At 36.3% G+C, this 14,357-nt stretch overlaps 1 protein-coding gene across 2 annotated transcripts in view; it reads left to right on the top strand.

Moving 5' to 3' along the window:
- Window positions 1-9,353, top strand: part of LOC143910010 (long-chain-fatty-acid--CoA ligase 6) — an 81,331-nt gene extending 71,978 nt beyond the window's left edge. The window contains exons 8-14 of one of the 2 annotated variants that reach the window (XM_077428338.1): window positions 12-229; window positions 4,058-4,208; window positions 4,284-4,394; window positions 4,468-4,635; window positions 5,673-5,816; window positions 5,890-6,063; window positions 7,177-9,353. In XM_077428338.1, coding sequence (XP_077284464.1) covers window positions 12-229; window positions 4,058-4,208; window positions 4,284-4,394; window positions 4,468-4,635; window positions 5,673-5,816; window positions 5,890-6,063; window positions 7,177-7,314 — 1,104 coding nt within the window. In that variant the 3' untranslated portion in view covers window positions 7,315-9,353. The remainder of the gene's footprint in view (window positions 1-11; window positions 230-4,057; window positions 4,209-4,283; window positions 4,395-4,467; window positions 4,636-5,672; window positions 5,817-5,889; window positions 6,064-7,176) is intronic. The other variant, XM_077428339.1, reaches the window with a different exon arrangement.
- Window positions 9,354-14,357: the final 5,004 nt, after the last annotated feature.

Raw genomic sequence — 14,357 nt, 5'->3', positions numbered from 1 at the left:
TTTGATTACAGAATGCTGTTTATATGGTCGGAGGTGCTGTGGGTTTCTTCGGAGGGGATATTAAGAATTTAGCTGATGATATGAGAGCGTTGCGACCGACAGTGTTCCCAGCAGTGCCACGGCTTTTGAACCGTCTCTTTGATAGAGCACAACAAGAGATTTCAGGGTCGTGTCTGAAACGGACACTCTTCAATATGGCTATGTCGGCCAAAGAATCGGAATTAAAACGGTACTATACTTTTGTTTTATGATGTGTGAGAGCATATATTTATTTATTTTATTTAAATTGGCACACACACAGAATACAATAGAAAAAGAAGCAGTACATTGAGACAAAAGAGATACAAATATAAATGAAAATATTGTTGCGTAGGGGTGGGTGGAGGATCCAAGTAAAAGGCCAAAGTCGTGTCACAGCATTTATTGGTGATTAAGGAGATACACGCACTGGCAGTGCTCCGTCCAGAATGTCTTGATATCGCCTAAGTAGCGCCTTATAAGGGGCAGGTCTCTCAAGGCATCTTCGACGTCCGATTTGTTTACCTATTGTTATGGTCACGTACTAGATGTGCCACGGAAGTGTCCCACGCTACCGCTGTGGGTTCTGAGAACTCTAAGGGAATGCGACCGAGTTACCGCTACCCCCGCTAAGTGCATTCGGGGGAGATAATCCTCGAAACCAATTATAACGGTCACACAGTCTCTGGGATGCTACTCGGCCTAATCCGAGTGTACGTAACAATATTATATTCCAAGTACAGTGAGCACCACATGGTAATATAAAGAAAAAGCTACAAAAACATAGTAAAAATAATAAATAATGAATGACAATGAAGGTGAAGTAAATCAACTTCTTTGAAGCAAATCAACCACAGATTTGCTTCTTCACCTTAGCCCTAAAGGTCGGGGCAATCATCCATATCACTGTAAAGATAACGGTTACACGACAATTGGTGCAAGTCCAAAAGGTTCAACGACAAAATGTACCCGAAAATTAGTGCACCGACAAAATGTACCCGCGACAAAATGTTCACGCGACAAAATGTCCACGGAAATAATGTTCAATCGACAAAATGTTCAAAAATCCTAAATTTTGAATGGAAAAAGTAACTTTTTATTGTATTATATTTATCGATGTATATGGTACTTTTTATCGTATAGATCGTGGATTTTATTAAATTAGTATAAATTACAGGTGTTCTCAACCGTACCAACATATTCTTATTTAAATTGAACAATTACATTTTAAGCGAATGTCATTGTGACTCATTGAATATCATTTTAAGATGTCATTGAATTAATTTAAATGTTAGGGGTTCTTTGCCGTATCCAATATTTACTTATTTAAATTGAAAAAAAAAACTTTCTAAGCGTATGAACTGCAGATTACATTGAATTAGTTTATATGCCAGGCAGTAAATTATTCATTTGAAATAAAGAAAATTTTGGAGACGGTTGTGAAGCCCTGCCATAAAAACTAATTCAATGTAATCTGCAGTTCATACGCTTAGAAAGTTTTTTTTTTCAATTTAAATAAGTAAATATTGGATACAGTTGAGAACACCTGTCATTTATACTAATTTAATAACGCCCGCGATGTATACGATAAAAAGTACCAGTACAAGATACCATATACATCGATATCTAATCTATAATTTGGAAAGAGACTTTGTATGTAAATATCCTTGGTCGTCGTCGTCGTCGTCTTCGTCGTCTTCGTCGTCTTCGTCCGTAGATCGGTGACGTCATCGAACACGTGATTCGATTTTTTTTTTTTTTCGATCCATGGGCGCCGATTTTTTTTTTCGTTTCAATGGATTCACCCCCGCGGGGGCGCAAGGCGAGTAGCTTCATGGGGCCCCGCCAGGGGCGCCACAAGGGGCGCAGCCCCGTGGGGCCCCAGCCTCATGGGGCGCAGCCCCATGGGGATCAAAAGGGGGCGCCACAAGGGGCGCAGCCCCGTGGGGCCCAGCCTCATGGGGCGCAGCCCCATGGGGCTCAAAAGGGGGTGCCACAAGGGGCGCAGCCCCGTGAAGCCCCGAAGGGGGCGCGGGGGGCCCAGCCTCATGGGGCGCAGCCCCATGGGGCTCAAAAGGGGGCGCCACAAGGGGCGCAGCCCCGTGGGGCCCCGAAGGGGGCCCGGGGGGCCCAGCCTCATGGGGCGCAGCCCCATGAGGCTCAAAAGGGGGCGCCACAAGGGGCGCAGCCCCGTGGGGCCCCGAAGGGGGCCCGGGGGGCCCAGCCTCATGGGGCGCAGCCCCATGGGGCTCAAAAGGGGGCGCCACAAGGGGCGCAGCCCCGTGGGGCCCCGAAGGGGGCCCGGGGGGCCCAGCCTCATGGGGCGCAGCCCCATGGGGCTCAAAAGGGGGCGCCACAAGGGGCGCAGCCCCGTGGAGCCCCGAAGGGGGCCCGGGGGGCCCAGCCTCATGGGGCGCAGCCCCATGGGGCTCAAAAGGGGGCGCCACAAGGGGCGCAGCCCCGTGGGGCCCAGCCTCATGGGGCGCAAGCCCTAATAGGCATTAACTAAGGGGGGCGAAGCCCTAGACGGCAATTAATCATGGGGGCGCGGAGGGGCGAAGCCCTAAAAGGCAACTGATCATGGGGGCGAAGCCTTAGACGGCATTTAATCATGGGGGCGCGGAGGGGCGAAGCCCTAAAAGGCATTAACTAAGGGGGGCGAAGCCCTAAACGGCAATTAATCTTGGGGGCGCGGGGGGCGAAGCCCTAAAAGGCAACTGATCATGGGGGCGAAGCCTTAGACGGCATTTAATCATGGGGGCGCGGAGGGGCGAAGCCCTAAAAGGCATTAACTAAGGGGGGCGAAGCCCTAAACGGCAATTAATCTTGGGGGCGCGGGGGGCGAAGCCCTAAAAGGCATTAACTAAGGGGGGCGAAGCCCTAGACGGCATTTAATCATGGGGGTGCGGAGGGGCGAAGCCCTAAAAGGCATTAACTAAGGGGGGCGAAGCCCTAAACGGCAATTGCTCATGGGGCGTGGAGGGGCGAAGCCCTAGAAGGCAAAGGCTCAGGGGGGCGCCGAGGGCGAAGCCCTAGAAGGCAAAAAAAAATTTTGATTTTTTTTTTTGATTTTTTAAAAATTTTTTTTTTAATTTTTTTTTTATTTTTTTTTAAATTTTTTTTTTTTATTTTTTTTTTATTTTTTTTTTTATTTTTTTTTTTTAATTTTTAAATTTTTTTTTAATTTTTTTTTTTTTTTAATTAAATTAGCTTAGTCATGTTTAAGCGGTTTATATTATAAACACTGAGCGAAGCCGGGTAATACAGCTAGTATATAATACAATAAAAAGTTACTTTTTCCACTAAAATAGGAAAATTTAGGATTTTTGAACATTTTGTCGCTTGAACATTATTTCCGTGGACATTTTGTCGCGTGAACATTTTGTCGCGGGTACATTTTGTCGCGTGAACATTTTGTCGCGGGTACATTTTGTCAGTGTACTAATTTTCGGGTACATTTTGTCGTTGAACCTTTTGGACTTGCACCAATTGTCGCGTCCCCAAAGATAACATATCCGTGCGATTGCACTATTAAACGATGTGCTGTTATGACAAATTGGTGGATAGAAAAGATTTGTACATCTGGTGAATCGGGCATTGATGTTAAAATTAATTTAAATGTCAAGGACACCATTAACTATCTTATACATATAAATGTAACAAATCAGAAACTTTTCTGCGATGAGATGATCTTGAAGTAAGAGAGTCTGTCATTCATTATAAGTAATCATATCTGGTAACAATCTTACAAGACCAGTCTTATGGGATAAATGGCACAGAAAACGCTTCCGAATTGTCTCTAAACGATCTATGTATATGAGTTTCGTAATGCGGAGACCATATGACCGAAGCATACTCCATATTGCTGCGAACTAAACTGTTATAGAGCAATATTAGAGTATGCGGATTCTGAATGGGCTTCGAAACTCGGAAGATAAATCCCAATAGTTTATATGAATTAGTACAATGAAAATTGTATTATTTTACTACCCACTTTGAAAGGCTGCTTATTTTATGATCAATTTGCTTGTTTTTTCAGCGGAATCGTTCGTAAAAACTCCCTATGGGACAAATTAGTCTTCAGAAAAATCCAGGAAGGTATGGGAGGGCGGCTTCGTCTCATGGTAGTCGGCAGTGCACCGCTCGCCGGAAACGTTCTGACGTTTGCCAGATGTGCCCTCGGATGCTTGGTATAACTCCAACTTCAAATTCCACACATTCGAAAGCACAATACAGCATACTAATCCAATTGTTTACATCTTCAGATAGTCGAAGGCTACGGACAGACTGAATGCACGGCTCCCGTCACTCTGACAGTTCAGGGTGATCACGTTCCCGAACACGTTGGTCCACCGGTTCCCTGCAACCACATCAAAGTAACACCCTTTAAATTTTAAATACTAGTTTCAAGCGTATTCTGTAATTCTGACTGGTTTTTTAATGTTTCAGTTGGTCGATGTACCCGAAATGGAATATTATGCGACTCAAGGTCAAGGTGAAATTTGTGTCAAGGGCAGCAATGTCTTCAAGGGATATTATAAGGATCCTGAAAAGACGCGTGAAACTATTGATAGTGAAGGTTGGCATCACACCGGTGATGTAGGACAATGGCTACCGGTACGTCTCATTGTTATATGATGTAATATACATATTATAAACGACAGTTTTTATATTTGAACTGTAGTACAATCATTGCATAGAGCAATTAACTTATATCCACCAAGCTGTAAGCTTGAATTAATTTCCAAACGGGTACGATTCAACTGTACATTGAGAAAAATACTTTGTATCTTAAAACAAATGTTTGTGCACAAACAATCTCGTATTGTGCATCGAATACAATATTTTGGCATTATAAAGTGACCATTTAAAAATATGAAATGATCACTCGAAAAAATAGATTTTAGCATTAGAATGGATACATAAAAAAAGTTTTTTAAAAACATACCTTTTCTATAATTTGTATATAAAATTATTATTTTGAATAAAAATAATAATTTTATTTTACTACCGCCATCTATGTTTAAAACTAATAAACAAACGATGGATAAACGTCAACGACTATCTCGCCGGGCAGATATCAAACGCGTCTTACACGATATTTTTGCACTATTGTAATGGTGGAGGATCCATTTACTTATATTGATGACCAAAATGAGCAATATGACAAAGTATGAAAACGATCGGATAAGAGGCAAACTTTTTCCTGAATTGTATTCGTAAGTGAAACGTAAAGGAGGATTCCGCTATTGACAATTGTCAACTGTCAAAAGTGTTTACTTTTGTTTCCAACTACTGAAATTATGATCTCACTAGTGAAATGTAATCTTAAATAAATAAAACCAACCATAACTTAACCTAACCTAACCAAACCATAAATAAAGAAAACCTAACCACACGTTGGTTCGTATTTTGGTATTCGCGACGTTGCCAATAAAGTTCATCTGTCATTTTAATGCACATTTCATCCATTTTTTAAGTAGCAAATATTTTTTTCAATGATCAAAGAAAACTTTTTAATGCAATATGTATCCTTATTTAGAAATGCACACGATTTTTTTTTAAATGAATGTTTATTTGATAAAATGACGTTAAAATTATTCTAAGAGTGGGCCTAATATTGTTTCTTTCTGATTAAATATTTTTAATTCCAGAACGGTACTCTAAAAATCATCGACAGAAGGAAGCACATCTTCAAGCTATCCCAAGGTGAATACATCGTGCCAGAGAAGATCGAAAATATCTACATAAGAAGTCAATACGTCGAGCAAGTGTTCGTATACGGCGAGTCTTTGAAAGTAAGTTCTTCAGATGAGACTAAAATCATTTAAGTATTTGTGGATTTATATTAATTTTATACCGTTTGTTTAGTCTTGCATAGTGGCCATCGTCGTTCCTGACGTTGACGTGGTCAAGTGCTGGGCGTTAGAAAACAAGATTCCCGGCACGCTGTCGGTGTTGTGCAACAATCCCGAAGTGAAGCAGCTCATCCTACAGGACATGGTCGCTTGGGGAAAGGAAGCCGGACTTTCCAGCTTCGAACAGGTGATTATTTCATCCAAACTTTGGCTAGCATCAGATTTCACCAAAACAGCTGCCCAAACTCGGTCTCCTTATGGTCTTATTTTGGGCTATTCTGTATCTATTCTACATACATATAAAGATATACACAAGGCCTATATCATGGACAATTTTTTGTTAATGTACAAATTTTATTTTTTTATTAACAATTTTTCAAACTGCATAGAATTCAATAGACATCTATGGACAGTTAAAAAAAAATTAATACACATCAAATTTGCGAGAAATACATTATAATACAGGACGTGGCTATTTGCAGGTACTATATCTGCGACAGTGGCAAAGCCTTCTGCGCATGCGCGTGAACTGTCACTGTCAGCGTGTTTACTGTTAAAATTTTGTTTTAAACCTTTTCAAATTTAGTTCGAACTCGTAAAGTGACGTAGAGTAAAAAATATAATCCAAATTAATTAATATTATTAATTGTTAGAAAATTATTATCATATACAACGTATAATACCTACATACAAGTACAGGCCGCGAACTGGCTAAATGATAACGTGCGAAATTTATTTGCCTCATGTATAATGAACGATTAATTAAACAAGTCTAGCATACATTAAATGTAAGAAATTATAATCGGATTATAAGTTCACACGCATGCGCAGAAGGCTTAGCGCCTGTCGCAGATATAGTACCTGCAAATAGCCAATAATTCGCAAATATAGTACCTGCAAATAGCCTCAACCTATAAATATATGTAGGTATCATATTTTTTATAAGTTTCAATAAATCCGAGAGCTAATAACTTAGATTTGTGAGAAATTGAAGGGAAGGATACCGATTTATTGGATCTTTCACAACAATTAACCTAGAATAATCGAAAAATTCTAACAGTAGACAGTCAATCTATTTAATTAACCACAAGATCTCGTCAGTAATGTATTTGGTTGGAACTTGAAGCCACGACCTCTGTACTGGGATACAATAACTCTATCAGTGCACTACGCTGTGGCTATATGCCCATTGACATAATAAGTTTTTCTAATTCTCCAATACAGCGTATTTTGAAGTTTCAAGAAGCCATTTTTGATTTTGTACTCTGTATCATTATTTTAATTATTGTTTTTGTTTCAGATCAAGGACATTTACCTTCATCCGGATCCATTCTCCGTGCAGAACGGTTTGCTCACGCCGACATTCAAATCCAAACGACCCCAAATCAAATCCTATTTCAAACCGCAATTGGAAGACATGTACAAAATCTTAATGTAAACGTGTTGTATAAGGAAAATTGTACTCATTAATTAATCAAGACGTACTTGTCCCATCCGCCCTGTCCTCGCTGGTGTGAATGGTGCATTATATTAAACTATCACTTCATTTTATTTATTATATATCACTTCACGGCATATCTTCATAAAAACTGGCTGTTGTGTTGTTTTATTTTATTTTTTTAGATTCTAAATTTACAATTAGTATTTACTTACATACATATGTACCCGTATGATTGTACCTTTTCGCAGATTCGATGACGCCGACGGGTCTGCTTAAGGGTATGCATATGATCGAGTACGTTAAATGAACATGTTTGGTTTTAGTGAGATTTGAGTGGTTAGAATGGATTGAAAATAGGCAAGGACCGAACAACGGTCGCGTTTTATTTCTACTATACTACAACTATCTTATGTACTTTATGAACCTATTGGCAAAAGAAGATAATGATGATGATTTAGATTGTTAGACTATGTAGTGCTCGTTGAATGAAATGCAATACGTCGGTTTAAGGTTGTTGATGACCGCCCCCCGCTTGTTTGGCGGGGCCGTGTTGCTTAAGATATTAAAGTATGTGCGACTTATGTTCAAAAGTCAATTTGTATAGTGTTAATTTAGTTTTTTTTTTGTATTAATTTAAAGCTACGTTCACACGAGCAGTGCAAATGAGTAGATATTTGACATGCCAATGAAGCTTATGCTGTAAATCTGCGTTAATACTGTCCGTGTGAATGTGGCTTGATATAATTGAAGGCTTTTGAAGACTGGAAATTTGATTTCTCAATTAAACGAATTACGTAGGGGGCCGTCAGTCGTTGAATCAAATTATACATGTTTTTATTTTTATGTTGAATACTTATTATTGTTGATTTGCTTCAACGACCGAATCGGAAAACAATAATAATATTGCAGAAATGTGTGTGTGTGTGTGTGTCGACGATACTGTACTTACCGTGCTGCACTACTGTGCAAATTGACTTTCATTCTTCATTCTGAAAAGTATAACCTCTTACAGTTGATAAACAAATAGTAAATATGTTGTAATTTAAACGTATAATAAAAAAAATCAATTCTAGTTTAAATTTTGCAAATGTTTTACATTCGGTGGAAGCTTAAGCCTTTAAGTCCACATTTTAAAACACTGACAGTTATCATTTAATAATAGAACTTAATGTAAGGGTGTATAAATCAGTTCATGTTCGAAAAGTGTCTGATGTATGGGGACGCCATTTTGAATTATATACATACATACATAACCTTAAATATTTCTTAGTGCATTTTAATGCCGGCTGATATTTTCTTTTACAATTATTATTGGACAATTTAAAATAGACATCATTTAATGTGTACAAATGTATGAGTGAATAAATCAGTTTGTTCAATAGGGGTTGCCATTTTAACCCTTTGATTGCTGACGTCTTTTCTGTTGAAAGCCCGCCATGCTGAATATTTCGCCAACATTTCCAACTAGAATTATTTAGAAATCCAATAGAAAGCAGGTATAAAAATTGTAGCCAATCCAAATAAACCCTAGATCACTACCGCTGAGGATTTCGAGTTTTGTAAAGGTGTGTTTAGACTCTCTAATATATCTTGCAGCAATATATAATAAACAATATAAGTCTTCTTCGTTGTTGTTAAAATGTAATGCTAACAATCTAAAATACTCAGCAGTTAGTGATTTCCATCGGGAAACTCTGCTATAGTTATAAATTCAGAAATTCTGGTGTAAACCAGTCTTTATAAACATTGACACGGAAACCTGTCTTTATAAACAATGACACATGTTCGATGCATTTTTTTTCAATGCTACCTGGAAAGGCTTAGCAGGTAGTATTCTTGTTTATTTTTTACATTCTCGCAATACAACGCGCATCGGCGTATTTCAGGCTCATGGAATTGTTGGCAAAACGCCGATCGGCGTTGGGCAGCATTCAAAGGGTTAAACGACATAACCAAAAATATTCATTCATTTATACGACCATTCAAAGATTAAAAAAATAATGACAACTGTCATTTATGAATAAATCTGTTAATTCGAATGCAGTCGCCATTTTGATTTATATAACCTAAAACATTTCTTCACGCATTTGATATTTGTTTGCTAAACTACGTACACATTATTATATGATAATAAGTAATATGAATACATTTTGTCATCAACACTCGTAGTAATAAATAATATTATTACTACACATTGTATTAAAAGTATAAACTAATCCTATTCGTCTGTAGATTTCTTACCGTTGAAACACTTGCGTATGTATTATTCTTGTTACATCTTTGTTTTAGTACACATTTTGCAATCTTAATGAAACGAACTGTCGAATGATTCTTATCATCAAATTTACAATAATGTGACGTGTGAATGTATGTTTGTGTTAATTGTAATTTGCATTTATCATCATTTTTACTATACATATGTATATGTAATATACTGTGCTGTATTATTATTATAATTATATATTGTATACAATAGATTGTTTGAGACAACTGAATTCAAATAACGGTTTATTTTAGTCCGCTTTAAAAGTGCCTTATGTTATCTGTGTGCTAAGAAATTCTCAATGATAAGAACTCTTCCTGAATATAAGCTCCCATATGTGCGAACGATGATTTGGAATGAACGAAGATAGTTAGCAGTCTTTGCGTTATGTTATTATTACTAGAAAAAATAGTAGAACTTCACCAGACCAACTCAAATTATATAGAATAAATCAGTTTTTCGAACGACGAAGGTACGTCTCATGAAACGATAATATTTTACTATACATATATTGTTAAGTATGTGTTTTTATTTTTTTGTTTGTATTGAATTGGCGTATTTGAGGCGTCAAGAATATATATATATATATATATATATATATATATATATATATATATGTATCTCAAAACAATGAAAAATTAATAAAATATATAAAAAGGTGCTCTTGACGATAGTATGAGCGAATTTATAGTAAAATAAAAAATTGCTGTGAAACGAATTGAAATTGAGAGTGTATTATTTTTTTGAAACAGAATAAATTTATTAATTTGCAAATTAACAATTTATAGTGTTGTATATCAAAAATTAACTCGTAGTATATATGTACATATATATATATATATATATATATATATATATATATATATATATATATATATATATATATATATATATATATATATATATATATATATATAAATGAATGTAGTGACTTTGTCGCAAATATTGTGCAATATGGAGTCGTCAAAAGTCAAACATGGTGTTTATTTCATCGATAGTCGTTTTATAATGTACTTTGGCTGGCTGTGTTTGAAAGTTTAATCTGAATAATCATCACAGTTGATTAGTAAATTCGTGTTTGATCGGAAAATCAGTTAAAACTCATCAAAACCAAAGAAATCATGTAAATATTTGAACTGAAGCATGTCACATTAGCGAATCGAGCATGTCAAAAAGTTAACACGAGATGATACACACATAGGAATAATGTACATATTTAAGTTGTTTATACTTACATATATTATTATTATTATTATATATATATATATATATATATATATTACTTACACGAAAAATAAAAAAAAATAAACACTTAAATTATTATTAATTAGCGTGAATATTTTCTGTAGGTTAGTGCAGGTGTTAAACACATTAGTCACTTTATTATTATTACTATCTATTTTTTTTTTGTGAGTATGTTTTGTTGTTACACACATTCTCATTTAATATTATTGTTTTTGCAATGGCGTAAAATATTAGAAAATTCATTCAATAAAAACTTTTGAAAAATTCATATGTATTTTACTACCATTAATACCATTTGTATCCTTTGCGACTCTTGTATGTACATTCCGAAATCTAATAAAAATACTAAAATACACTTAAAACAGTATGGCTCAGGTCAAAGAAGATACATCTAGTTTTTCCATTATTAGTAACTTAAGTTGATAGTGTGTACACAAATTTATCTACATATACATATATAAAATTGAATGTCTGTTTGTCTGTCGCGTATAGGCTCCTAAATCACTCAACCGATTACTATGGAACTTTCAGGATTTGTTGTATGCATGTCCGGGAAGATTACTATGAAAAAAAAAACGGAAAAAACCTCTTAATAATATTCGTAATTACGATTTTACCGACGCGAAAGTATGAAGCGCCATTGTGTAGTCAAGGAAATGTGTTTGTTGGTAACCACGATACCAGTTGGTCTGAAGAAACTTTTGGCTTTGAAGAGACGTTAGTAGAGCTCCAACCATCACATGAAACGGGAACGGGAATTGTATGCCTTAATCTGGCATTGCATTGCCGGGTTCAGCTAGTATTTTATATATGTATATATTTATCATTCAAAATATTGCAATTCTCAAATGCTAGCCAGCAGCATAGCTCGGTTGTTAAGCTTCTGCTTAGCGTTGTGAGGTGCCGGGTTCGATCCCAGGGACGGACCTCGAGTGAAAATGAATTTTTCAGAGTATGCTGTTGGTCAGACCTGGATTTGTGACTCCAGGTTGATCGTTTCCTATCAGAGTTTGTCAATTTTCTCTGATTTCATTGTTGAAACGGTTCCCGGTAAAAATTGGCTAAAATCCTTCATATATACAATATGTCATCTGTAATTTGTGAAAGATTAATGTGCAATAAATAAGTTTGTGTACAATTTGATAGATGTCTCATTGATTTGCGAGTTTTTCAGTGTCTCGTAATTCAGTGACTTATATAATGAATAAAAAATGCTGCAAAATTTGTAATTGGCCAGGAAGGTGCACTGGGGTTGCCTGTAATGCCTCCCTGGTATGTAATTAATAAAATAAATAAATAAAATTTCACACAATACATATATGTGCATACATTGTGATCCATTGATGGAAAGTAAACTTGTATTTCAAGGTGATTGTTATCGCTGATGTTACAATATATGGTTGTTATTACATAAAAAGATAAGAACGTCCCGTAAACGGATAGAAAATATGTACATATAAAATGATACAATACAAGATGTGGCTGAAAGGTGAGGCAAAATTTAGCTACAAATTAACAATAATCCGTATTATTTATTACTAGTGTTGTGGCCGTTGATTTCAATGGGTGACTTCGGAAAGGAATTGACACGAATCAATATATATATATATATATATATATATATATATATATATATATATATATATATATATATATATATATATATATATATATATATATATATATATATATATATATATATTATATATATAAATATAGTGTAAGGAAATTTATAGGCGCATGCGCATATTAATGCGTCGTTGTGATGAATGAATGTGTGTGTGTGTATGTGTCACCCATCGCTCGTCCTGACGCCACATGACGCCCCCCCCACTTCCCCGCGTTTCCTCGACCACTTCACTCTGATTGGTTGTGTATTGACAGTCTGGCACAAGCACACATACCCACACACATCGCGTCCGTTTTTTTTTTTTATATATATTACTAACTGAAGCCGGCACGCGTTGCAATACTAGAATAACGCATGCAATTCCCGTTTCAATTAATAGTTGGAGCTCAACTCGTGTCTCTTCAAAGCCGTGTCGTCATAAACCAACTGGTAACGCGGTTACCAACGAACACATTTCCTTGACTACACAATGGCACTTCAAACTTTCGCTTCGGTAAAATCGTAATTACGAATATTATTATTAAGAGGTTTTTTCCCAGCAAGCTTCCCGGATATGCACACAACAAATCCTGAAAGTTCCATCGTAATCGGTTGAGTGGTTTAGGAGCCTATACGAGACAGACAGACATACATTAAATTCTATATATATAGATATTACACTTTCGATTGTTTTTGATAGATGAAGAAACCATACATACAAGTGGTAGATGCGGAATTAAAGTTAAGGTCTATTAATTCAACAGCCCGGCACAGTAGTGCACGGAAATGACTACTTCTATTCATACTATACAGCAACACACGTTCAGATAACTGTTGGCTGAGTGCAAAGCAAAATAGGCCTAAATATACATTACAGAGCGCGACGATACGGCGCAATATTGTCACAATATAACGTTTCCGAAAATATTCACATGTGTATGCGCACTTTAGTAAGCCACTATGACGTCACGTCGTGAATACATATTTCCACAGTGGCTAAAAAAAACCGGTTTTTTTTTTGATACGTTACGGTGACATGTTCTGCTGTATAATATTTTATTTATTTATTTATTTTATTGTTACAAATCAATATACACTCGCCATTACAGATTTGCTCAAATGCGACGGGTGTACGTTAACGAAATATAGAATACATAAACAATCAGAAATCAGAAATACAGTAATACATACATATACAATCAGAATATATAGCATATAACAATTAATCAGAAATAATAATCATAGAGACATCTATGGATTATTTTTAGATTTTTTTTGTGTACAATTTTTATACATATAATAAATACGAAATTATAGAGATGTCTTTAGAGATATCTATAGATTTCAGATTACTGTGCATAATTATTACAAATTATACACAGGTAGATTTTTGTGACAACAGGAATAGATCTAATACCAATTTTCAGGAACCGTTTCAGCAATGATCAGATAAAATTGGCAAACTCTGATAGAGAAACGATCGATTTGCAGTCACTAAAACCCCAAATCTAACCAGCAGATTTGGCGAGGACTCGAACCTTTGACCTCAGTGGTGCTTAATATATACGCTACCATTAAGCCAAACTGCTGGCTTAATGGTAGCGTATATGAATATGAATAGATTTTGTCGGCTACTGCTGTTACGTCTACGCCACGTTAACTTTATGAATGCGGAATGTACCAAAGAACACTTTTCTTACTGCTGTTTATATACAGTTGCCAGTATGTGCTGTGCCAGTATGAATATACTTTATAAAGCTGTCCTACGACTGCGTATGCGCATCAAACACAAGTCATTTAAATGCGCAAACTTCTTTGCATACGCGTTCAAACAATCCTCGACGAACTTTGACTATATATACCTATAATATGTCGAATTTTAATAGTATGTCCATAGTATTGTGTCGTTTGCGGTTTTTTCCC

Source organism: Arctopsyche grandis, chromosome 3, assembly GCF_051622035.1.
Source record: "Arctopsyche grandis isolate Sample6627 chromosome 3, ASM5162203v2, whole genome shotgun sequence".
NCBI lineage: Eukaryota > Metazoa > Arthropoda > Insecta > Trichoptera > Hydropsychidae > Arctopsyche > Arctopsyche grandis.
The sequence above is the reverse complement of the archived record's forward strand: the minus strand, read 5'-3'. Positions and strand labels throughout refer to the sequence as shown.